This window comes from Bombyx mori, chromosome 27, assembly GCF_030269925.1.
Source record: "Bombyx mori chromosome 27, ASM3026992v2".
Classification (NCBI taxonomy): domain Eukaryota; kingdom Metazoa; phylum Arthropoda; class Insecta; order Lepidoptera; family Bombycidae; genus Bombyx; species Bombyx mori.
In genome coordinates, this window is record NC_085133.1 from 2327044 (window position 1) to 2351656 (window position 24613).

At 37.3% G+C, this 24613-nt stretch overlaps 2 protein-coding genes across 6 annotated transcripts in view; one reads left to right on the forward strand and one right to left on the reverse strand.

The window, feature by feature from the left end:
* The first annotated feature begins 4779 nt into the window (after positions 1-4779).
* The window catches only part of LOC101738519 (filamin-A), a 99645-nt gene continuing 79811 nt past the window's right edge, over positions 4780-24613 (forward strand). For 2 of the 5 annotated variants that reach the window (XR_009976870.1, XM_038020997.2), the window contains exons 1-2: positions 22899-23048; positions 23964-24076. Coding sequence is in view for 3 of the 5 variants with exons in the window: in XM_038020997.2 (XP_037876925.1) it covers positions 23038-23048; positions 23964-24076 (124 nt within the window). In the remaining 2 variants the exon portion in view is untranslated. Of the gene's footprint in view, positions 4926-22894; positions 23049-23963; positions 24077-24530; positions 24582-24613 lie in introns of those variants that run through there. The other 3 variants (XM_038020998.2, XM_038020996.2, XR_009976869.1) reach the window with 3 other exon arrangements.
* LOC119630694 (polyadenylate-binding protein 1) lies at positions 10865-13075 on the reverse strand. Its single transcript, XM_038021002.2, has one exon. It carries the CDS (start codon positions 12841-12843, stop codon positions 11005-11007), a length of 1839 nt encoding a protein of 612 aa, XP_037876930.1. The 5' UTR covers positions 12844-13075; the 3' UTR covers positions 10865-11004.

Below are 24613 nucleotides of genomic sequence, written 5' to 3' on the forward strand. Positions count from 1 at the left end.
ACCGAAACGCATTACCTACTGCTTCACGGCAGAAATAGGCAGGGTGATGGTACCTACCCGTGCGGACTCACAAGAGGTCCCAGGACCAGGTCAGAGGACTCAGTTATCGTTATCGTCGAAGCCATCGCTTGCGACGAAGCGCTTGGCGAGTAAATTAATCCACAGACACAGCCCACTGAGTTTCTTGCCGGATCTTCTCAGTGGGTCGCGTTTCCGATCCGGTGGTAGATTCAGCATAGCACTGCTCTTGCTAGGGTTAGCAACGACGTCAGGTTTGAGCTATGTGAGCTCACCTACTTGTTATGGTTAGGCTGAGGTGGCCTCTCAAGGTCATCAGTTCATGTAGGAAAAAAAGCCTTCAAACAGAAATGCATCAGTATTAGAAGTTACTATAAAGCAACATCCAATAGTAGGAATAAATTTTATTTTTCATTAGGAAGGCATCTTGTGAGCCCGAACGATTGGGTACTATTACCCTGGCTGATTCAACCGCGAAGCTGTAATGTTTTCCGATTTAAATCTATTGTACTATAGAACTACTCTTCTGTACTAGAGATACAGAGCCCCTAACGCCGACAACTCCGTATATTAATTCCTTTATCATTGATGCCTTGATTGCCTTTATCACATGCGTAGTGTGGAGAACACCCCATCCCCCAAACCCCTTCTTCTTCTCGGAGTGTCGTAGGCGAAGTCTCAATATGGGCCGCATTTATTTTGTTGATATCTATGTGCCCCCGGTATCCATTTAAGCTCGTGTATTCGTTTAAAAATTGTTTATCTTGCATATCCAGGTATAAGAAAGTAGGGCAGTTCATACGAAAACCCGCAGGTAGCCTTACTTCTACAAATGGATGTTGAGGAAGTACGTAGTAGGTAATAGTACTTTTTAAGTAGCAGATTCACGGTTCACGGGCTCGCATCGCGGATACTAATAACATTCATTATGTCGCTGCCATTAGACGATTTATTATTTAAATAATGGTGCATAATCAAGCATTTGCGGGTATTATTCAATTGATAATTCAAGCGAATTTATTGTAGTCCGGGGAGACCGGAAGAACAACAAACAATGCGCCGTGGACTATTGTAGTACTTGATAAACTGCTCTCTCGGCTTTAAGTGTGTTGTAGATTGAGTAACATCCAAATATTGGGCTCAAACTAAAGAATATGGTGCATGAAGCTTCCTTACGCCATACTAAGGTGCCATATATTATAGCAGCGTATAGTTAGCCAATAATATATAATACAGTGCAGTGTGAACGTGTCCATAACAATGTATGGTGTGCGATATTGTTGTGCTATGAGCTATATACTATATGCTATTATATTATAGCGTAGTCTGAAAGCAGCTTAATTATGCCAAGTCGCGAAACTGTGGAATGCGATATTATAGACGTACCATCCGTCATTCGAAAAATATAAATAATCAAATGCTTCTTGGTAAAGAGTTATAAATCGTTTTTGATACGAAATAAGCGGCGGATGTGTTTAGATGAAATGAAAATACTTGTTCCATTAAATTCTGAGTAAACATGTGTCAATGTTTCAGATATTATAATAACATTTATATTCCGTGAGAGCTTCGGGATTCGTAGAATTAATTAGAAACACATGATCGTTTTGAATATTGGTGTTTCTTTTATACTTCATCCATCTTTGGTCTCATAACAACATGCTGGGCTGCTGATAGGATGATGCGTAATTTTGCCCCGTAACTGTCACTGCGGGGCAGGACGCCTTACGGGGTCCGAATCCAGGCGAAATCCCTACTCCAGTACTCTTCGCTGGTTCAGCGACACACAGCTACATCATCCCTACGTAGAAGCGGCGCACCACCGTGTCGACTCCCCCAACGTTTGGAAAGGTCCCGTTTAAGGAATCGGCCGTCGCAATCAACCGAGGTCCCAGCTTCTCGAAGTGACCGCGTAAGTTCCAATGGCAGTGAAGCCCACTGAGTTTCTCGCCGGATCTTCTCAGTGGGTCGCGTTTCCGATCCGGTGGTAAATTCTGCGAAGCACTGCTCTTGCTAGGGTCAGTGTTAGCAGCACTCTGGTTTGAGCCCCGTGAGCTCACCTAAATACATTAGAGTGAAGCTGAAATAGCCTCTCAAGGCTATCAGCATAGGTAAAAAAAATTATGGTGGTGACGCTCTCCTGGCCCTGTGAAAAAAAACGGTCTCGAATTTCTTAAACGCCACCTCAAGGGCCAATCCTCGGATTTTATCGACGACGAATGCCACTTTTGCGAAGATCGGACCAGCGGATTCACAGTAGTCCTTTCCCCGGGCCACAACAAACGTGTCCTTCGCGTAATACACAGCGCATGGGCCTAGGAGAACCTATGAAGGTGTGGATTTAACGACGGAGGGAAGACCTTCCACCAAATGATATTGCTCGGTAGACCGACGATCCTTATGTTGTTGTTCGGACTGTACTAATATTATAAAACTGAAGAGTTTGTTTGTTTGAGCGCGCTAATCTCAGGAACTACTGATTCGATTTGAAAAATTCTTTCAGTGTTAGATAGCACATTTATTGAGGAAGGCTATAGGCTATATAACATCACGCTAAGACCAATACAAGTGGAGGACCAATAAAGAATGTTTCAAAATAGGGGTTTAAATAGCTCCTTAACATTCTATAATTCAAAAATATTTTCACTTTCTATGTAAATGAAGTGGGGGTAAGATTTAGCGTTATGCCAAAGTAACTATTCTACGCGGACGAAGTCGCGGGCAAAAGCTAGTTTGTATATATGCAAGCTTGTCTTGAAAATGTCGTTAGCGAGATTCAGGCATCTGTCAAATATCTTCTGTTCTGTGATACCGCCACAAAGAGAGCTCCTCAAGACCCAGTCGCAGCCGATGTTCCACAAGAGATGGATAAAAACAAAGGAGTCGTCCTTTGGAACACCGCGCCCGATGGAAAGCTGATAAGCGGACCACCAAACCACCATGTCCTGTGCCAACGACCGAAAATTTATTGAAAACTACCAAAACCTTCTTAAGAATATTGTGGCTTCATTCATGAAAAAAAAAATTAGTAGCATTCGTTATTCTTTCATCATTACGTTAAGTCGTAAATGTACTAATATTTTATTTTGATCTTCAAACATACAACGCTTTTTTTCATTTTCTGACACAGATTACAGATAAAGACTTTAAAAAAAAAACTATAAAATAGATGACTTATCAGATCTAATACATTAATTTGGACTTGTAATAAAAAATATGAGCTTTTTCCCCCTGCTTTTACATGAACTACTTTACGTTTGCATATTAATATCAAGTGTACACATTTCTCTAAATGTATATTGTACTAGCTGACCCGGCAGACTTCGTAGTGCCTCAATCGATAAATAAAAGACCTAAACTTTTATATAGAATAAACTTAAAACAAACAAAAGGAATCCGTCTGACGGGGGACACGTCAAAGGGAAAACAAAATTGATATTTTTATTTAATTCCGAGAATTTTCATATTTTTATACCTTTTAAACCTTCTCTGGACTTCCACAAACAATTCAAGACCAAAATTAGCCAAATCGGTCAAGCCGTTTTCATGTTATGTCGTGACAACGGAAAACGGGTTTCATTTTTATATATATAGATTTCACAATACGGGGAGTCCTACGTTATTAACATCAGTGTTGCCAAAATTAGTGAAAACCAAAAATATTCTCAGCTACATGTATATGCGAATATGCAATTATGTATAATAATAATAATAATAATAAAAATCATTTATTGCCTTTCACATCACAGAAAATAAAATGAAATACAAAAAAAAGAAGAGAAAAAAAAAAAGAAAAAGGCAAAAAGAGGTGGCTCAGCTATTGCTGTTCAATGTTGATAAATCGAACAGCGCTGATTTTCAGTCACCCCCGTTTCCCTTTGGTTCTTTGCGGGAATGAAGGCTAATTACGTGTGTACATACTTAGAATATGGTATAAATTAGTAAAACTATCAATTTTTATTCATTTTTAATATACCCAAACCGTGTAAAAGCGTAATCATCGTCATCAGGGGGATAGGTGTATTGCTCTTAATACCGGGCGAACTGTGAACTTCTCGAACACAAGAAGAGCAATAAAAATCTATCGTAAATTATGTTTCTTGATACGAAACAGTAGCGTTATTAAATCTTAACGTAAGAATCTCGACGACGGCGTTCTACGCGTATTTATAGAATGGTAACGCGTTTTGTGTGTTTCGGATTGCCATTCACAAAAAAAAACGCACAAATATTTTTTTCACGATAAGCAAAATATTTTATGATTTCTTTCCTGTATATGTTTTAGATGATATTTTTCCAATACATTATTTCTGCTTTAGAACTTAATTAACGAGAAGTGAATTCTAATTTTGGCTCTTTGATAGTGATGTCGTTAATTTAAAACAAAGCTTAAAGTATTTTCCACGAGATTAAAAAAGAAAATTGCACATTAACTTACACAAATTATTGAGTTTTCTTCAAAATTTGATTGAAATATTTATATCACGACTGCACATAATAAATATATTTATTCAAACATTCTACTTAAAAGAATATTAGAATAATAATTTCACGTTAAGTTAAAATAATATGTAGAAAAGTAAAACACATCATTATTTGATCTATCACGTCTTTTCGGGATGAAATATTAGAGTAAAATAGAAGAGGGTACAGAGACAGAGAGAAAGAGAGTGGAAACCAAGTTCTTGTCAAGAAAAATCCTGGGCAGTAGTTTAAATTCAGAAAAGAAACATCAAAAAAAATTCCCTAAAAACACGTATTTTTTCAATCTGGCAAACCAACACGATCGCCGCATACATACGTGCGATATTAAAGCTTAGCTACAACTAGACGTAGACGCTTTAGTTGGTTAGTAGGTTTAGTCCTAGATTAGTTTAGTGATTGTGTTGTGTTGTGTCGCAGTAAAGGTGAGTTAGTTACGGCCGTTACGAAGCCATATTTTGTGTTGTTGCCAGTTATTAAAAGTTTTTATACTATTTTATTTTGTAAAATTACTTTATTTTATTAAATAAATTTAGACTCTGGATTGAACTCCCTGAACGGTGTTTCCCGGGCGCTATGCCATGTCCTTCTATGTAGTAGATTTAAAAAGACTCTTAAGCGATGTTCAGTGGCTTGGCAATGTCAATGGCATTAATGATGTGTATGAGGAACGGTAGCTATTCACCACCGTCTAAAAGCTTATATAGAAAACAAATATAAGAATAAAAGTAGTACTATAACATTACAATTCCTGATGGGTTTTTTTTTCAATTCGGTAATCGTTAAAAAAATTACATTTTTTTATTAAAAACAGCGTATACCAAACTGTCAGATAAAATAGTTTACTTGCTAGAACCAATAATTGTAAAGAAACAATTATTTACAAATTGTCTCAAATGACAATTCGATAGAATTATATTTTAGTCTCAGATAATAAGCTGTAAGTATCAGCTTTGGAATTACGAATATTGCTACTAATACACCGTTACACTAGGTTCCTTTTCGTTTGAATTTTGAAGTATGTAATGTATGTATGTAACGTATATAAGTATGCTATGCAGAGTCTAAATATTTATTGTTAATTGTGCCCTCTGATTTTGCCAGCAGTTTTTAATTTAGAAAATAAATATAGCTGATTTAATTTTCTTAGGATAAATAGTTGCTTAAACTCTGAATCGATTTTAAATATTCATATTTTGATTGAGCAGATAGCCCGATGTGATCAGGTTATTTAAAACGATAAAAGTATCCTATACCGTGCTACATTTATAAAAATAGCTCTATCTAATTTATTAAGAAAAGAAATATGAAGAGATTCACAATTATTTTATCCGACCAGTATAATCTGGGACTAGACATTTAGACACTATGAGGTTTGGATAATCAGTGTTTTCTTAATGATTAACAAAAAAAACCTTATTAACAGTTAATGTTACTAAAGCATCATAAAAAAAATGCAGACGATATCATTGTACGTAATTCTACACTCACTTTCCGATTGAAAAAAAAATTTAACACCCAATTTAAATGTAAAATTGTCTTGACATTTGACGCAACAAGAGTAATGGCTAAACTCAAGATGGCCGCCGTCAAATGTCAAATTATCAGACCGCGTTGACACGTGTCTGTCATTGTTATAAGATAAAGAAATAGTAATTAGTTTTTTTAAATAGGTACGACATGAAATGATAATGAATACCTATTTTACCACATTTTCTTTAACACGCTTTCTTAAATGTCTTTTTACGTAAAATCGTGTACTTAATTGATTTCTGTCTTCTTTTGAATTACACATACCTACACTTGATTTATAACAGAGCTAAATACATATTTGAAATATTGAGCTCCTCAGAATTGAGAACTGCTAAAGAAAATATTTGTCGTCGTTTTGGCCATGCACCAGTTTTCGAATCCCAGGCGGGTACCAATTTTTCTAATTAATTACGTACTCAACAAATGTTCACGATTGACTTCCACGGTGAAGGAATAAGATTGTGTAATAAAAATGAAACCCGCAAAATTGTAATTTGCGTAATTACTGGTGGTAGGACCTCTTGTGAGTCCGCGCGGGTAGGTACCACCGCCCTGCCTATTTCTGCCGTGAAGCAGTAATGCGTTTCGGTCTGAAGGGCAGGGCAGCCGTTGTAACTATACTGAGATCTTTAGAACTTATATCTCAAGGTGGGTGGCGCATTTACGTTGTAGATGTATATGGGCTCCAGTAACCACTTAACACCAGGTGGGCTGTGAGCTTATCCATCCATCTAAGCAATAAATATAAAAAAAATATATATGTATATATTACTCTAGTCATTACTAACTTTTTAATTCACTTAAAAATGTAGCTCTTTTAATTGATTCTGAAAAGTGAGTAACTTTTTCTGAAAATGATATTTAGAATTATCCTTAGAAAATACATACAATATTGGTTACAAATTGGCGCCATTAGTATGTTTAAAAAAATATTTACATAATTAAGAAAACCATTTTCAAACCAGTTACCTACGCCCGTGTTCACGATACCGGAGCTTCCATTCGGGACAAGATAGACTATCGAAAAAAGGATTTTTTTTATTGTCCTTGTAGGCAGACGGCCCACCTGATGATCAGTGATTACCGTCGCCCATTGGACGTCAGCATACCGTCGATACAACTTCAAACACATTTCCCGAATCCGACCTCGGACTTCAGGTCGTAGTACTCGAGACCTGGAAACTTGGCAGTGACCTCGGTATTAAGTTTGAAGGCTATACCAGGTCATTTCTAAAGTCATCGAAGTTTTCCCTGTTGAAAAATCAAAAGATTTAGCGGATTAAATTAGAAGATTTAATGACTTAGATCAAAAGATTCACGGTTATATTTTATAGTTTTTGCTCTAGATGGGCAATCAAGCTTACGACTCGCCTGTTTCGGATTGTTTCCTGTATATGTATTCCTTAGCTATGTAAAGTGAAAGTATGTGTTTACCTGAAATTATGTCGGGCCGCCGTACCGCGGAGATAGCCGTCGTTGGTCGTCGACATTCGCCTTGACGACCCGTCGGTCGGGCGACCTCAGGGTGGCGCCGCGAATTTGGTTGTAGTGCTCACCCCCAGGAACCCCCCTAATCTGACCTCGGGCGGAGATCGGACGTCGAGTGGCAGAGTACAAAAGGAGTTAGTGGGGCCCTAAAAACATGCTAGGGCCCGCGGCAGCTCCCAAAATCTGCAGAACGTCAAGACCCACATACCCCGGGTACCCCCTAAGCGCGGATACATCGCATGGGGTTCGGCCCACACCCGAAAAAAAAAAAAATGAGAATTCTTGCGAATTAACCAAATTATGCATCCAAGATAATAGCCGGTTGTGATTTCAAAATTGTTCATAGCAACAGGTACGTAGATGTTAATTATGTAGACATTCTGCGTGAATATTCCCACTGACAGACAGTCTGGAGCCAAACTGAAACAAAAAACCTGTCTTTAATCTCTAGACTAAAAACCAGGGTCATTTGTGTTTTGTGCCCTTTTTATTGAGTCCCTCTTTTGTTTATTATGACCGTAACACTAGCCTTTGATTCAGTCGGGGCCTGGAAGAGATCGCCTCACTAGAAGACGGCCTATTGCGAATTATTTTATAAAAAACGAGTGTTAAAATTCCTCGAATTCTTTGACATGTAAGCGTATTTTACCTACCCCCAGTTTGAAGGGTCGAACAACTGTACAGTGCGTTGCGATTTTGCATTCATATCCGATGATGGGCCGCTACATTCGCGTTGTGATATGTATCCATTAATTCAGTGTAGGAAGAGTCGCGGCGGCCATTAAAATTACTGAAAGCAAGCGATTGAAAAAACAAATCGAGTTACTACACAATTGCGAAAACATATATAATGATTCAAAGTGTATTTGTCCGAAGTGTTTAATTGTTTTAATTGACGTCCGCCGGATGGTTCTGGTTGGCGTTTCTGCCGTCAATCACTGAAGCCGAGAGGACCGTAGCCGGGCGCCGCGCCAGATCACCTGTCAGCGCCACTCAACGCAATGATTTTAAAGTCTCACACATGCACGCTTCGTGTTTTCTTTTCGCGTGGATCAGAAACATACATTTGACACTTATGCCTGATGTCTTACTGATGATTTACTGGTGGTAGGACCTCTTGTGAGTCCGCGCGGGTAAAAGATTAAAATTTAATAATATTTAAAAAAAACGAGCAGGATTTTATACGTTAATACGCTAATGAATTCCGTCTCTCTCGATTCGTTAATCAACACCCACTCGTTTCCGTGAGACGCACCGCAGTTTCCTCGATTTTATAACACGAACAACCAATATTTCCGAGCAGAATCTACTAAGAATAATAATAGTGTAATAATAAAAACCACAGGAATCATTAATGCAGGTGAATTCGATAATCTCTCATATTTTAGTCACAAAGCAGAACCGGACACAGATGACAAAGAGATTGGCAAGTTATTACGAATCAAAATTTTAACAACGAATGAATTATTACTTCCGTGACGTATTCATAATTTAAATTTTGTATGAAGTAAACAAAATCTAAAAAAAAGAAGTAAAACGGTGCAGCTTGGTGCACGTGAATGAAGTGAAACTTCTTTTTCGATGTGTAGTACTTATTGTGGTGTGCTTCATTTTTCATCCTTAAATCAGATTGCTCTTGAAATAGGGAATGCTGTGTATAAGATATGCGACATCTTCAACATTTATTTTATATATTTTTTAAATTATAGATAGAAAAGTAAATAATATATTTATAAATGCTACATTATAATATTGGACGGTACTCGTTGCTAACGCTCGCGCTGGCCTGTAATAGGTTATACTACGCACGTGTCTGCGCGTCTGTGTCACGCACTCTGTCTCTTTCTAGAATGGTAGCGTTAAACTTCTAACGCAACCTTGTTGGAAGACGCATTAGAAGTTTCACTTCAAAAAAACCGTAAAAGTTAAGAAATGTTTAAATAAACAATATGTAATGTGAAATATGTAAACAAAAGTGATAGGCGGAAAACAATTTCCAACATAAACCACTCATTGTTTAACGAAATTCATTTTTCGTGAACACGTAAAGCTGGCGTTGGCGGCTACCTAATACAGATTGACTATGCGTATCAACCAGATATATCGTTACATTCTAAATTATTACATTATATTTTCGTCTAGGCCAGTGCTTCCCAATCTTTTTTTGCTTCCCTTTCGTACCTTTTAAAACTTTTCGTTAATTAGTGCCCCCAGATAACTCCAAAAAGCGTCTCGATTTTATTAACAGACAGGGACTGGTGGTAGGACCTCTTGTGAGTCCGCGCGGGTAGATACCACCGCCCTGCCTATTTCTGCCGTGAAGCAGTAATGCGTTTCGATTTGAAGGGCGGGGCAGCCGTTGTAACTATACTGAGATCTTAGAACTTATATCTCAGTGGGTGGCGGCATTTACGTTGTAGATGTCTATGGGTTCCAGTAACCACTTAACATCAGGTAGGCTGTGAGCTCGTCCACCCTAAAAGCAATAAAAATATCATTATAAGATCAATATACACAATTCGGGTAGACTTATGGCTGTCAATCATTATCGACATGCGTTTTCCCATAAATCTTCCTGGTGTGAATAAAATATGATTTATTGAATACTAACCGTTGTGGAAATCGTCGGAAGATAGTGCGCCAGTTTGAAAGCTTTCGATTTTGGTATATTTACAAAGCACATTCACGTGAAACGTGCAGCGCTGTACTTATCTCTGGACTTATCTTTAGGCAGCGGCTTGGCTCTGCCCCTGGCATTGGTGAAGCCTATGGGCGACGGTAACCGCGCACCATCAGGTGGGTCGCGTGCTCGTCTGCCTGCAAGGGCAATAAAAAAAAAGCTCTTGAATGCGCACTGAGCTGTTCTGAGCAACGACAAAGTAACTGAAAAGACTTATTCCTGTGTCACATCATTGTTTTGCCTGAAGTCAATTACATAAAATAAAGTGAATTTACACCACGTTAGAGCTCTGAATTGAGCTCTCCCTGCAGTAATATCGGACTACTTTGATATGTCCTATTTCCAGCGAGTCTTAACCAAACATGTAGCATCAGTAAATTACTAGAGACCAAGTTTTCAATCCATGGTATCAGTCAAAAACTGATGTGAAAGTAATAATAAATGAAAGAACTAAAGCCAACTCCCATATCTTGAGATAATAAATCAAACTGAAATGAATGTATCTAAAGTTCTCAAACAACTTTAACTTAAAATAAACTTCTTAGTCAATGTAAAAGTCAAAGAGTTCATTAACTCGCAACGTAGAAATGTTGACAGTTACGTATTTTTGTTTGTGAACTTGCACTCTTTAAAGTTACATAAGAGTGCATAACCCACTTTTAATTTTTTTACGATTTTTATATGTATTTTTTTTTAATGAATTTGATTATATTTTATCAAAGAATATAAAGCAAATTGATAAAAGCGTTACAGAATTAAAGCAGCTGACCACTTCTTGATATGCCAGCTAGCTTTTCTGATATTTATTCTTTTTTAGTTGCTTGTTGTTTAGCTTGATGAGCCTGCAGTACAGCAACAGCTTCATCTACTTTAGCTTTCAGAGACTCTGCATGTTCTAACATATGAAGAAGTTCTGAATTATCAATTTCCAAAAGCATACCAGTTATTTTCCCAGCCAAATCAGGGTGCATTCTCTGAATAAGTGGAAACAGTCGTTCCCCAAGCATCTGTTTCTGTTCCTGGAGTGGTGCTGCTGCAAGCATAGTAGAGGTCAGAGGTTCTTGTCCTTGGATATGCACTGCTGGTTGTGGAGCTGGTGGGTTGCGCATGTTTGGTGTATATTTATAATTGGCTGGGCGACTGCTTTGAGATACTAAAGGTGGACGAATAGATGCAGCAGCAGCAGCAATTCCTTGCTGTCCAGTTATGGGTCTTGCTCCTAACGATGTTCTTATTGTAGATTGGGCCGGAGCTCTCGGTGCTGGTCTGTAAGTGGGTTGCATATTTGCATATGCAGATGCTGCTTGTGTGCTAGGCCTTACAGGGGGCTGTGCATTCCACCTTGGAGTTGTAGGTCTTATTTGAGTCATTTGAGCTGGTCCATAGTAACGTGGTGCTGGAGGGAGCGATGGTACAAAAAATCCACTTGCACCACTAGGCTGGAATATTTGACCCATTTGCTGCATGCGCATACTAGCCATTCTCTGCATGTACTGAGATGTTAAGTGCGCTTTACGGTCCTCCTTGCGTTGAGCTAGTGCAACATACAATGGTTTAGTTCCTACAATACGTCCATTCATCTCAGTAACTGCTTTGGTAGCTTCTTCAGGAGAAGAAAAACAAACAAACCCAAAGCCTTTACTACGTCCATCTTCTAGCATTACCTTCGCAGACGTAATAGTCCCAAATGGTGCAAATTCTTTGCGCAGACGTTCATCATCAATTGTATCATCCAAGTTCTTAACATACAAATTAACACCTTGATAACGAGTTAGGCGTTCAGATTTCAGTTGTTCAAACTTACGCTTCAACTCCTTTTGGCGTTCAGCTTTCTTTTGTGCACGTCCAACATAGAGAGGCTTACCCTCAACTAGCTCTTTGCCATTCAATTCAATGGAAGCTCTTTCAGCAGCATCTGGGTCTTCAAAAGCAACAAAACCAAAGCCTCTAGAATTGCCATCATCTTTGTACATAACTTTGTGACTTGTAATGCGACCATATTTCTCAAACATATCTTTTAACATTTCATCAGAAAAGTCTTCTCCAAAGTTCTTTACATACACATTGGCAAACAGTTTAGCCTTCTCACCAAGTTCCTTTTCGCGCTCTTTGCGTGGAATGAATCTGCCTACATAAACCATTTTACCATTTAACAACATCCCATTTACCTTTTCAATAGATTTATTTGCAGCTTCTTCAGTTTCAAAATGAACAAAACCATACCCTTTTGAAGCACCAGTCTCATCTTGAGCTACTTTACAACTCAAAATATTCCCAAACGCTGAGAATGTATCAAATAAAGCCTTGTTGTCAATAGATTTATCAAGGTTTTTTATAAAAACATTCCCAACTCCAGATTTGCGCAGGGAAGGATCACGTTGGGACCACATGATTCTAATGGGTCTTCCTTTGATAATATCAAAGTTCATGGTGTCTAAAGCTCTTTCAGCATCCGTAGGTTGCTGAAAATTAACATAAGCGTAGCCTAAGGATCTACGGGTAATCATATCGCGACAAACACGTATAGATAGGACGGGCCCAGCAGTCGAAAATTTTTCAAACAACATGGCCTCGGTTATATCAGAGTGTAAATCTCCAACATACAGAGATGCCATCGGATAACTTGGTGGACCAGGATTCATTTTGATGCTATTTAATACAATTTCACAGGAACATTAACAGACTGCAAATGCAAAACTTCACTTTCTCTTTATATGACTATCGCATTCCAATGACCACGTTGCACGCTTATGTCCACTATCTTAAAATCAAATGATTCCCTTTTCGTTTTTGTTATTTTGCTATTTTTTTGGGTTTTTTTAAATTTTATGTTTTTTTTTTTTGTTTTACAAGAATATTTTTTAAGTTGTTTAGTTTATTTAAGTTGACTATTTTACGGTAGACGACTATGACACTTTATTCATGTGTTTATTAGAACGGAATGTTTATAACTGCAGGTCGTGTCCGTACTAGGCATGCCTTTTAAGTTCTTTTCCATATTTCCCGGCAATTATGAATTTGGAACTGTTCTATATTCGAATGTGTTTAAATTTTGAATCTCAAAACAATTGAAAGTTTAATACAGATCTCGGGGAAACTTCCCGATTCCGATCCATTAACGGTGATTTTAGGTACCACAAGCACCGGTCACCTTCCTCGTCGAACCCGTTGCTTGCGACGATAGGCTCGACGAGCGAATTAACCCATAGACACAGCCCACTGAGTTTCTTGCCGGATCTTCTCAGAGAAAGAGAAAAAAATATTTGAGAAAAAACAAAAAAAAAACCGCTTAGTTTGTTTCGCCAGTTCTTCTCAGGACTGTGGCTCTTTTTGGAACCGGTGGTAGAGTTAACATTTTTATTTATATTTTAACATTCAACAAGTGTGTTATGCTGACATCTAAGTTGAATTAAATGATTTTGAATTTTGAATTTGAATTTTCAATTCTTCGGGAGAGATCTTGGTGAATAGTGAACACTGACTCGCCAAAGTCCACAGAGTAATCCGGATGCCCGCGCGTATGTTCCAAACGCTTTATACTTTAGAGATCCAGTAGTGTACTTCTATTTAAATCAACATCGTCCAATACACATGTTTGTACCGAAAGACTTGGAAATAATAGATTTTCGCAAAGACATAACAAGGGGTGAAAGATTCGAAGCACTGTTCTTGCTAGGGTCAGTGTTAGCATCACTCCGGTTTGAGCCCCGTGAGCTCACCTACTAATTAAGGTTACGCTGAAATAGCCTCTCAAGGCTATCAGCTTAGGTAGGAGAAAAAAAAATCCCGAAAGTTCCTTGTATTGAGACCGGTGATCGGTCAAATGCCGCAAAAATTATAAGGTTATCAAAAATCTTTTTATCAAAGTAACAATGAAAACCACTGTTAAATGAACTACAGTCGTCTCATTAGTTCAACGATTAAAATAAGCAATTACTGTAAGCGGTCGCGAGACAAACATACAAATGCAATTATTGCGGTCTGGTAATGTAAGACAAGGACAGATGTCTGGGCCAATGAAAATTATACGATCGAATTTGTTTTGGACGCCTTTATGCAATAAAAACACAAATAAAAATATTAAATTTTACACATTGAATTTTATCTATTTCATTCGTGAAGATGTTATTCCCTTCCGAGTGAGTAATTACGCAAATTATAATTTTGCGGGTTTGATTTTGAAGTGAAAACTTCTTTAGAATCGTTGTGATTTCAAACCGGATGCAACGGAAAAAACGACAGGTAAGAGACACAAATACAAAAATGTGTAGGATGAAGCCAGCAAAGAATGAGACAGAAATATACATACTATTTAATACAGCGCCATATGTGAGATTTTTTTAATACTAACGTGTGTATGAAAGCTCTTGTAGTGAATTTTAATTTAGGATTATACGTGAAATTAAAATATCAATTCACAGAGGGCGCTACCTTACAATTATTTAATAATGACAACATTTTACATATACTTAAGACGTTTAGGATAATTGTATTTTAATTTTAGAAGGTTTCACTTCTACCACGTGTGAATTGCACACATTTTGTTTTTTTTATCACACGATTTTATTTCTTCACCGTGGAAGTCAATCGTCAACATTTTTTATTAAGTACGTATTTCATTAGAAAAATTGCCACGACGGATAGTAAGTAAAGTCACCAACGATCTAGCGTAGTCAATAAATCAAACATATCTAAACTTTAAGCTTTTGGTAGAGATCGAGACTGTGGGATCATGTATCGCTTTTCCTTAGCGCGTCTATCGGATAAGAACTTTGACGTCACTGTATACAATCGTGGGATCTGTAGACGTTACATAGAAATAGCTAGTTTATCATAACTACTTTATTTACGAACAGATTTACCTAATTTATTTAAAATATTTTGCGACTTTATTTAAAATAAAAATAAGATAAATAATAAGGCCTTTAAAATAAAATAAAAAGTATCGTATGAAGGCTAACGTTCTAACATTCGAAGAGATATTAATAGGATACATTTTAAGCTTGGTTCATTATTGCACACTACATGCGGTGAGAATATTCATTGCGATGTATTTACAGCGTCGCCATTTTAAACGTAAAATGTTTGGAATAATCGACCGTGTTTGCTTTCATAGCTTCCATAATGTTTTCATAATAAGTCCCGTATTAAAACGTATTGCGTTTATCTTGGTAAATTAATATATTTTTCTAAATTATATATTAAAACTAATCAGATAGAGTTTTGTTAGTAGACTATGATGAGAAATGAAAGAGTCCAAGCCATGGTTAGGCAGTTTGTCATTCCTGATCCTGTGGACCGAATGGTAAACAGTCAACGTCGCCCTAAGCGTCATTTCGGATCCTTCCTCGGATCCTACCTCAAACACCGATCAATGTTCTCGTCGAACGCATTGCTTGCGACCAAGGGTTTGGCAAGTAAATTAACCCACAGACACAGCGAATGAGTTTCTCGCCGGATTTTCTCAGTGTGTCGCATTTCCGATCCGGTGGTAGATTCTGCGAAGCACTGCTCTTGCTAGGGTCAGTGTTAGCAACGTCGTCAGGTTAGAGCCCCATAAGCTCACCTAGTAGTTCTGGGAATCTAGTATAACCCATCAAGATTACTAGAATAGGTAGGAAAAAAAGATGGCAGTTTGTGAACTCAAATATAAAATAACTACACACGTACTGAAAATATTATATCCAATTGTTAGCTTTCGAGTCGTCATAATATTGAAGCTAGTTAAAAAAATTGTTGTTCTAAAATTCATAACACGATCTGTTTGAAAAAAAAAGAGCAACTTGTTAATAACTTATAAACAGTGCTCCTTTCTGCATAATATGTTGGATGTTGTTTGAATTCGGAACTTCAAAAGTGTCAATATATGACGTCCACTATGACACTCCCCTTTTCAATTCCAGCCACCAAGGGCGACACATCGATTTCATCTATACTAGTTAGTCTATACTAATATATAAATCTACAGCGGTTTTACGGACTATCCGTTATAACTACTGAACCATGCATACGATTGACTTAAAACTTGGTATCCATGTAGAAAATACATGTACTTAATGGATAGGCTAATATTTATATGAGTGTTGGACTCCCTACACCAGTTGCGGGGTCGTTAATGATGAGAATCTTTGTGGGGATGAGAAATGCTAATGTTAATTTTAAATGCCCATCGAATCGGACGGGTACAGCTAGTATTTCATATCGACTGAAAGGCAAACTTGACTAAGCGACAATGCGTGAACTTTACAGTAGACTAATTTAAAGTTGAAATACCTGAAAACAAAGAATCTAGTTAGTAGCTGTAGGATTGAAATGATTTTAATAGACCTAGAAACATATTTTTTTTTTGGTATGGTTATTGCCTATCATTCATTTTGCCTATCATCGAGTATGGTTATTGCCTATCATTTATGTACAAATCAGTTATTGTCGCTTAGTCACGTTTGCCTTTCAAGCGTCGATATATTCATATATCTTTCATTTGTCACATAAGGACTAATAAAGATATCAAAAGTAATAAATACAGTCCACTCTCATTTACTACAACACAACAGATGTCGAAATCCAAAAAACGATGTGTTTTAATAAAAACTAGAGGTCCCGCAGTAGTCGAAATTCGACTATAATTAATTGGAATTGTAAGCTTGTACACTATTATGATTGTATTTTATACTTCTATAATCACAAATTTCGCCAAGACTACACTATAAAAAATATTATCAAAGACAAACAATATTGAATCTATTCTCAATTTGACATCAGACGTCAAGAACAAAAGTTTGACAATAAATAGTATGGATGCGTGTGTGCGTCAAATACATGGTATGTAGTGTGTGTAATGTTTTCTTTATTGATTTAATGAATCTTTTGTGCATTATTTTAAATAAATATTAGCATTGTGCACTTCTTCTCTATATTCTCTATAAGTGTGGAAAATTTCATACTCCTCCGTCCGCGCAATTTTCGTAAAAAGGGATACAAAGTTTTTGCTTCACGTATTAATATAAAAATTTCTCCGGCGCTCACCCGGCCGGCTCCAAGAATTTTAATCTTCAAATGAAAACAGCTGCCGTAACAATAACACGGTTTATTTTCGTTTCTAACAACGTTCATCGCGGCTTCAGATACGATTTACAATAACACCGAAGAATTTCGCGGCGCGACACTCCCTCCGAACTCATTTTCAGTTGTATATCATTCTTGTTAAAGAATTCAATAGTAAAATAACCAAAAACGAACAAGGAACATTTAAAAGTAAGAGATATGAAACAGAAAAAAAGATAAGTAAGACGTGTACTCAAAGGGGTTCATTAGATACATTTTCACTGGTGGTAGGACCTCTTGTGAGTCCGCACGGGTAGGTACCACCACCCTGCCTATTTCTGCCGTGAAGCAGTAATGCGTTTCGGTTTGAAGGGTGGGACGGCCGTTGTAACTATACTGAGGGCTGAGAACTTATATCTCAAGGTGGGTGGCGCATTTACGTTGTAGATGTCTATGGGCTCCAGTAACCACTTAATACCAGGTGGGCTGTGAGCTCGTCCACCCATATAAGCAATAAAATAAAATAAAAAAAAGACGTTTTCCGCCGGATCTTTTCAGTGGGTCGCGATTCCGATACGGTAGTAGATTCTGCGAAGCACTGCTCCTGTTAGTGTTAGCAAATTCTCTCAAGTCGAGCCCGTGAACTCACCTATCCATCAGGGCGTAGCTGAAATAACCACTTAGGCTACCAGTGAATAGGTAAGGAAAAAGCTTGTCTGTCTGAGCTTCACTGGATAGTCTGTAACTGTCCAAAGGGCAGCAAATCCTATTCTTTTAAAGTAGAACCCAATTGATTTGCGACAGAAATTAGCAGAGACAGTAAATAACTTCATACGCCCTACAACTCATAACAAGTTTCCGAGCTGAACTTTAGCTGTGTTGTTTGACTGATGGGGTGACACAATAATTGGTGCCAATGCTGCTTGGGAAAACAGTCGTGTAATGAACAAATTGATTTGCTCTTTATTTATTAACTAGCTGACCCGGCAGACTTCGTAGTGCCTCAATCGATAAATAAAAGGCCTAAACTTTTGTATAAAATAAACTTAATACAAACAAAAGGAATCCGTCCGACGGGGGACACATCAAAGGACAAACAAAATAGTTATTTTTATTTAATTCCGAGCATTTTCATATTTATCTACCTTTTAAACCTTTCCTGGACTTCCACAAATAATTCAAGACTAAAGTTAGCCAAATCGGTTTCGCCGTTCTCGAGTTTTAGCGAGACTAACGAACAGCAATTCATTTTTATATATAGAGATTATTGACTACAAAATGCACTAATCTTGAAATAATTGGCACCTGTTTTTGAGATAATTTTCGGTTTTTAGTCATAGCCAGGATTGCACGACTTCGCAGCGCGAAAACAATGCTAATCAACACTCTACCTACTCTTCACATCTTCGCTTCTCACCACAAATACCACAGTGTTTCAAGACAAAAGTCTTTGACCAGTGTTGTTAGTGATGACATAATATGGCACTGAGACGTGGTCGCTCAAAACAGGCCTTATCAGAAGGCTCAAGGTCACCCAAAGAGCAATGGTGAGGGCTTTGCTCTGAGTTTCCCTTCGAGATGAAATCTGAAATGCGGAGATTCGCAGGAAAACCATGGTAATCGATATGGCCCAGAGTATTGCGACGTTGAAGTAGCAGTGGGCAGGTCACATTGCAGAACAGATCTCGTAGAACATCGTGTAATAAAAATGAAACCCGCAAAATTATTATTTGCATAATTACTGGTGGTAGGAACTCCTGTGAGTTCGCGCGGGTAGGGACTACCATACTGCCTATTTCTGCCGTGAAGCAGTAATGTGTTTCGGTTTGAAGGGTGAGGCAGCCGTTGTAGCTATACTGAGACCTTAGAACTCATATCTCAAGGTGGGTGGCGCATTTACGTTGTAGATGTCTATGGGCTCCAGTAACCACTTAACACCAGGTGGGCTGTGAGGTTCGTTGGGATCCGCTGGATGCAAGCAGTGCAGGGCCGATCGTTGTGGCAAGGCGTGCGAGAGGCCTATGTCCAGCAGTGGACGTCTGTGGGCTGAAAGATAGAAGGTAGATAGAGATTTGAATTAAATTGCGGTTTTTGGTCAAACCAGGAATGCACAATTTTAGCGCGAAAACAACGCTAATCAACGCTCCACAGATTAACCCAATAGCAACAACGCGACGTGCGTGCTTCTGTACCGTACTGTTTTTGAAAACTCATACACGATAGATTACCAAAATACCAACAGTGAAACTATTCTAAAATTGAAAGCATTCCTAAGTTTAGCGTCATGCAGACGCTAGACGACCAATCATAACGTAGAATATAACTACTGCTTACGTTTAAGAAGGCTTACATGATTTTTTAATGAAAAGGAATAGTGACTGGTTGATTCAGATTTCTTGTAATTTCATTCATAACAAATTTTCCACACTAGACCTTTCTAATTATTGCTTAGGTTTGTGGACGAGCTCACGACCCACCTGGTCTTAAGTGATTACCGGAGCCCATAGACAACTACAAAGTAAATGCCATCATCTACCTTGAGATATAAGTTCTAAGGTCTCAGTATAGTTACAACGGTTGCCCCACCCTTCAAACCGAAATGCATTACTGCTTCACGGCAGAAATAGGCAGGGTGGTGGTACCTAACCGCGCGGACTCACAAGAGGTCCTACCACCAGGAACAGATTAGATTTAGGACGGGTGTAGTTTTCCTATTTCTTTGTTTTTTAAGTATGGCATTTGGCTTATTGTGATGCCATTGTTGTCAGTGTCGAGTTTATAAAAACCTTAATTAATAAATATATACATACTAGCTGACCCGGCAGACTTCGTAGTGCCTCAATAGATACATAAAATACCTAAACTTTTGTATAAAATAAACTTAAAACAAACAAAAGGCATCCGTCCGACGGAGGACACATCAAGGAAAAACAAAATTGTTATTTTTATTTAATTCCGAGCGTTTTCATATTTATCTACATTTTAAACCTTCTCTGGACTTCCACAAATAATTCCAGATCAAAATTAGCCAAACCGGTACAGCCGTTCTCGAGTTTTAGCGAGACTAACGAACAGCAATTCATTTTTATATATGTAGATACCTAGATTCTGTTATGTGAAAAATTATTTGAAGTGAAATGAAGCTGATTAATATGAGACTTAAAACAATTGGGTCGACATTAAATAAAACGACACGAGATCAGATGAAATAAAGTCTCTGTAAAAATGTAGATAATTACTGAAATTTCTGTTGACTTTTTACGAGAAGCCAAATCCGGCGGCTTTGTTTTTTTTTGTTTTTCCATATTTATGCCTTTTTAGAGATGCTAATGAGCTAATAAACTGCCTTTATCACGCCTTGAATCCCGAAGAAACACTGAATAAACAAAATAAAACAATTCGCAGCGTTTCGCTCCTCGCGTTTCCCGCCATTATGTCCACGGGTGCTGTTAAATTCTTGTCAAAAATAACCGGCTTTAAAGCACTGAAGTCACTACTGAAGTATACTATATAGGTCTATGCTTTAAAGTTAAACAGAAGTTTGTCAACATGCATTTCTTTTTTTGAGATTAAGTCCTGGTATCTGTCCTTTAGGCCAATTGTCAACATACACTCACTGCACAATGTTGCCAACCTTTTTTAAAGGATTTGACAAACACTCGCTACATTATTATTAACTTGATTTATCTGAAACTTTAATCAAATGGTATGAAACAAATTAAAATGGAATGCCATTTTAAAATGTCTTACTTAAACGGTAAGAATAAAAAAAATCGCAAAACTATCCTTTCCAATCAACCTTTGTATCATTTTCCAATACTAATATCCTTTTTACACATACGGCTAATAAGCCATAATTATTACATTTAAACCTGAAGGAACAATAAATTAACACAAAAATAAATTCATACCATTTCGCTCCTCGCGAGCCAGTGACGAACGAGGCTTTGGAGTTCTTTTGTTTTAAATATGAATCTACAAGGCAAACGAACAGCCAAACCTCAGGATACTGTTAGTTCCTTCTATGTGCAAAGATAGGTAAATATTTTCATAGTCAACTACCCGTACTCGCCCGTTCGCTGCGTGTTTAAAATTAACATTATTATTTATTGTCATTATTATTAGAGAGTCCAACACTCATATAAATTTAGCCTATCCATTAAGTACATGTATTTTCTACATGGATACCAAGTTTCAAGTCAATCGGATGCACGGTTCAGTAGTTAGTATAGATAACACAGTGACAACGCTTGCTGTCAGCGCATAATTCAAATGCTAATAAACGTGCCGCCATAGTTATAAATTTAATTCTTTTCTAAATATCTATCCCACTTGCTTTTATTAATCAAATTTATTCTATTTTCTTTTCTGTTGTCGCTGTTGTTCTAGCTACTTGAGAGTTGTGCATCGAAGAAGAAACGCGAACCATGAAAAAAGGCTTAGGTTGTTGTGACCACGAAATTTGTAAGGTTTTGAAAACGTCGGAAACAAAAAAGACAGGGGACTAATCCGTAAAATACTTTTACGGAGACTTAAACCTTTCCTATCGAGAGGGTTCAGCGACGACAAAATAAAACCTCACCCTAAATTCTGGCGCGAAACAGCCACACGTTACAGTTTGAAGAGTAGGAATGGGACGAAAGGTTCGATGTGCAACTTAGCCCATAAACACACCACAGTTTCTCGCCGGATCTTCTCAGTGGGTCGCGATTCTGATCCGGTGGTAGATTCAGCGAAGCACTGCTTTTGCAAGGGCTATTGTTACCAAGTCCTCCCAGGCTGAACCCCGTGAGCTCATCTTCCAAATCGTGGAGTAGCTGGAATAGCCCATTAAGGCTTCCAACAATTAGGTAGGGGAAAAAAGACATTGGATTCGCGTTGTCATATCTATGAACTCGAGTAAACACTTAAGACCAGAGGGGCCGTTAACATGGACATCGGAAAGATTTTTGTTAATTTTCGTAGATTTCAAGATCCGTGTATGGAGTTGGAACAGCTCTCCTTCGTTTTTTTATTTTTTTTTTATTGCTTAGATGGGTGGACGAGCTGACAGCCCACCTGGTGTTAAGTGTAACCCATAGACATCTACAACGTAAATGCGCCACCCACCTTGAGATATAAGTTGTAAGGTCTCAGTATAGTTACAACGGCTGCCCCACCCTTCGAACCGAAACGCATTACTACTTCACGGCAGAAATAGGCAGGGCGGTTCGTTTGCCGCTAGGGGCGCTGTTCCAATTTCATACAAAATTAGTAAGCTTTTATGAGATCGAGAAGTTAAAAAATTCGCACTAAGCACGTCATAAACCACATTTTACTTGCATTAGATTTTTATCTCTCACTAACACCATCTATTGGTTTCTGATCGAAGTATTTTAGATAGAAGAATAGCGCCATCTATCAACACTTGAATGAAACTTTCATCTGCGCCATCTAGTTACCGTGGCGAATAATGTGAAAATGTAAAATCTTGACACAAACCTTCACTGAAAATTTCAGCATTGTCACCGTGCAACTGATTTTGCTGTAACAAAGAGCGCTAGTGTCCCGTTTTAATATTAAAAACCATTAGTTCCGTATTTTGCCGTCGGCAATTCAGTTTGTAATGTCTGCGACGTGCGGATATAAGATGAAAGATATTTATGTTTTAGTCCAACCGGCGTGAACTTGGAGTAGACGAAAATAGTTCTGGTTTGACACATGAACGAAGGAAACATGTAGTTTTTTTATATTAAGAAAATGCGTTCGCAAATTTTTATTTCATGACTAAAATTCGCGTGTAGCCTATCAAAATGGATCCAGGGTAATTATTTTAAGTAACTTTTTTGAACGTTTTGCTATTAATTTCGTGAAGGCGTTTCTTTTTCAAATTGTTTTGATTCATCATAACCTATAACCGTGTTCTTTTTTTTGTTAATTTACAATTATTTTAGGGTTCTCGCGTTAAATTTAAAGTTTAACTCGAGTTTTAGGCACTTCTTGAATAAACAATGAATGTCTAAACTTTTTATTTGTGTAAAAAAAGTTTTAAATTTCACCCTAACTACTTGTGTGTAACGGGTTTTTGTCACGATTTTTATTGAATTTATGTTTATCTTAACGTTTATTTTGATAGCATTTGCGACAGCCGCAAAAGCTTAGTGTATTTTTGCTTAATTTTTAGATACTTTTATTTTTACTTTAGTGTATTTCTATTGCACGTTTACTAGTAATGACCGAATTTCGCTCGGTACTTTTTTTTTGTAAAATTATGTTCTTTAGAAGTAACTTTAAATACGAATTACATATTGATAAAATGAAAAAATATGAATAATATTTTTCGATCTTAACGACAGAATAATAAAAAAATATGAACCGGTTATTTAAAATTATCGTTAAAGTTGATTATTGAAAACACGAATAAAACAACATTTTCTGAAAATAAATCGTAGCTAGATTGATTTATCGCCCCCGAAATCCCCTGTATAAACTAAATTTTATGAAAATCGTTGGAGCCGTTTCCGAGATTCAGAATATATTATATATAGGTATATTTATATACAAGAATTGCTCGTTTAAAGATATAAATATAAGATTTGAATTTATAATTTCTAAAATTTAAAAAAATAAAACTATGATTGGTTACAATTAAGGTCGTTATGATGATAAGCGCTGGTATTTAGGAATTTATTTGTCAATTATGTTAATCAAATAAAGTTTTTTTTTTCTGTCCTTACAGGGGCAGTTCCAGTAGGCTGGGTGACCAGCGGGATCCGCATTGGTACATAGACTCGACTTACGCGTCCTCTTTGAAGGTCTCCCTGCGTCTACCAACAAGACAGTTCCTAGAAGGTATGCATTCCACGTTCTATGTTTGAAAGAAAGTGAATTTGAAGGAATTAAGGATCCTTCTAAAAATTGTGCTGAACACATACCACATAATACATAATTTGGACTTTGTCACTACTATTGATAAAGTCGAAATTTAATTGACAGTCGACAGGAATTTCCAAAACGTCAAACCCCCAATAATTGTTTTTGGTCCAAATTGATAGTTTAGTTTTCGGATAAACAAAAATTCAAAATTTATTAATGTACAACGCCTAAAACATAATTATGTATGAATAATGATTTGGATGAAATATCATTCTAGATGTGTTTTATAAAAATTTATGGATTAGATAATGAAAGTTTTGGTTACGAGCTGTGTATTTTTATAAATAGAAATTCACGTGTGGTTCAAATAGAAATACATGTCGATATTACCTATAATAAAATTCCATTGTTTTTATTATAAAATTTTCAGACTATTTTCACCCTTGGTATCGACACAGCGATATAAGGAGTAACATCATGGGTATGAGAGGAACCCTAAGCATTTATTCTTAT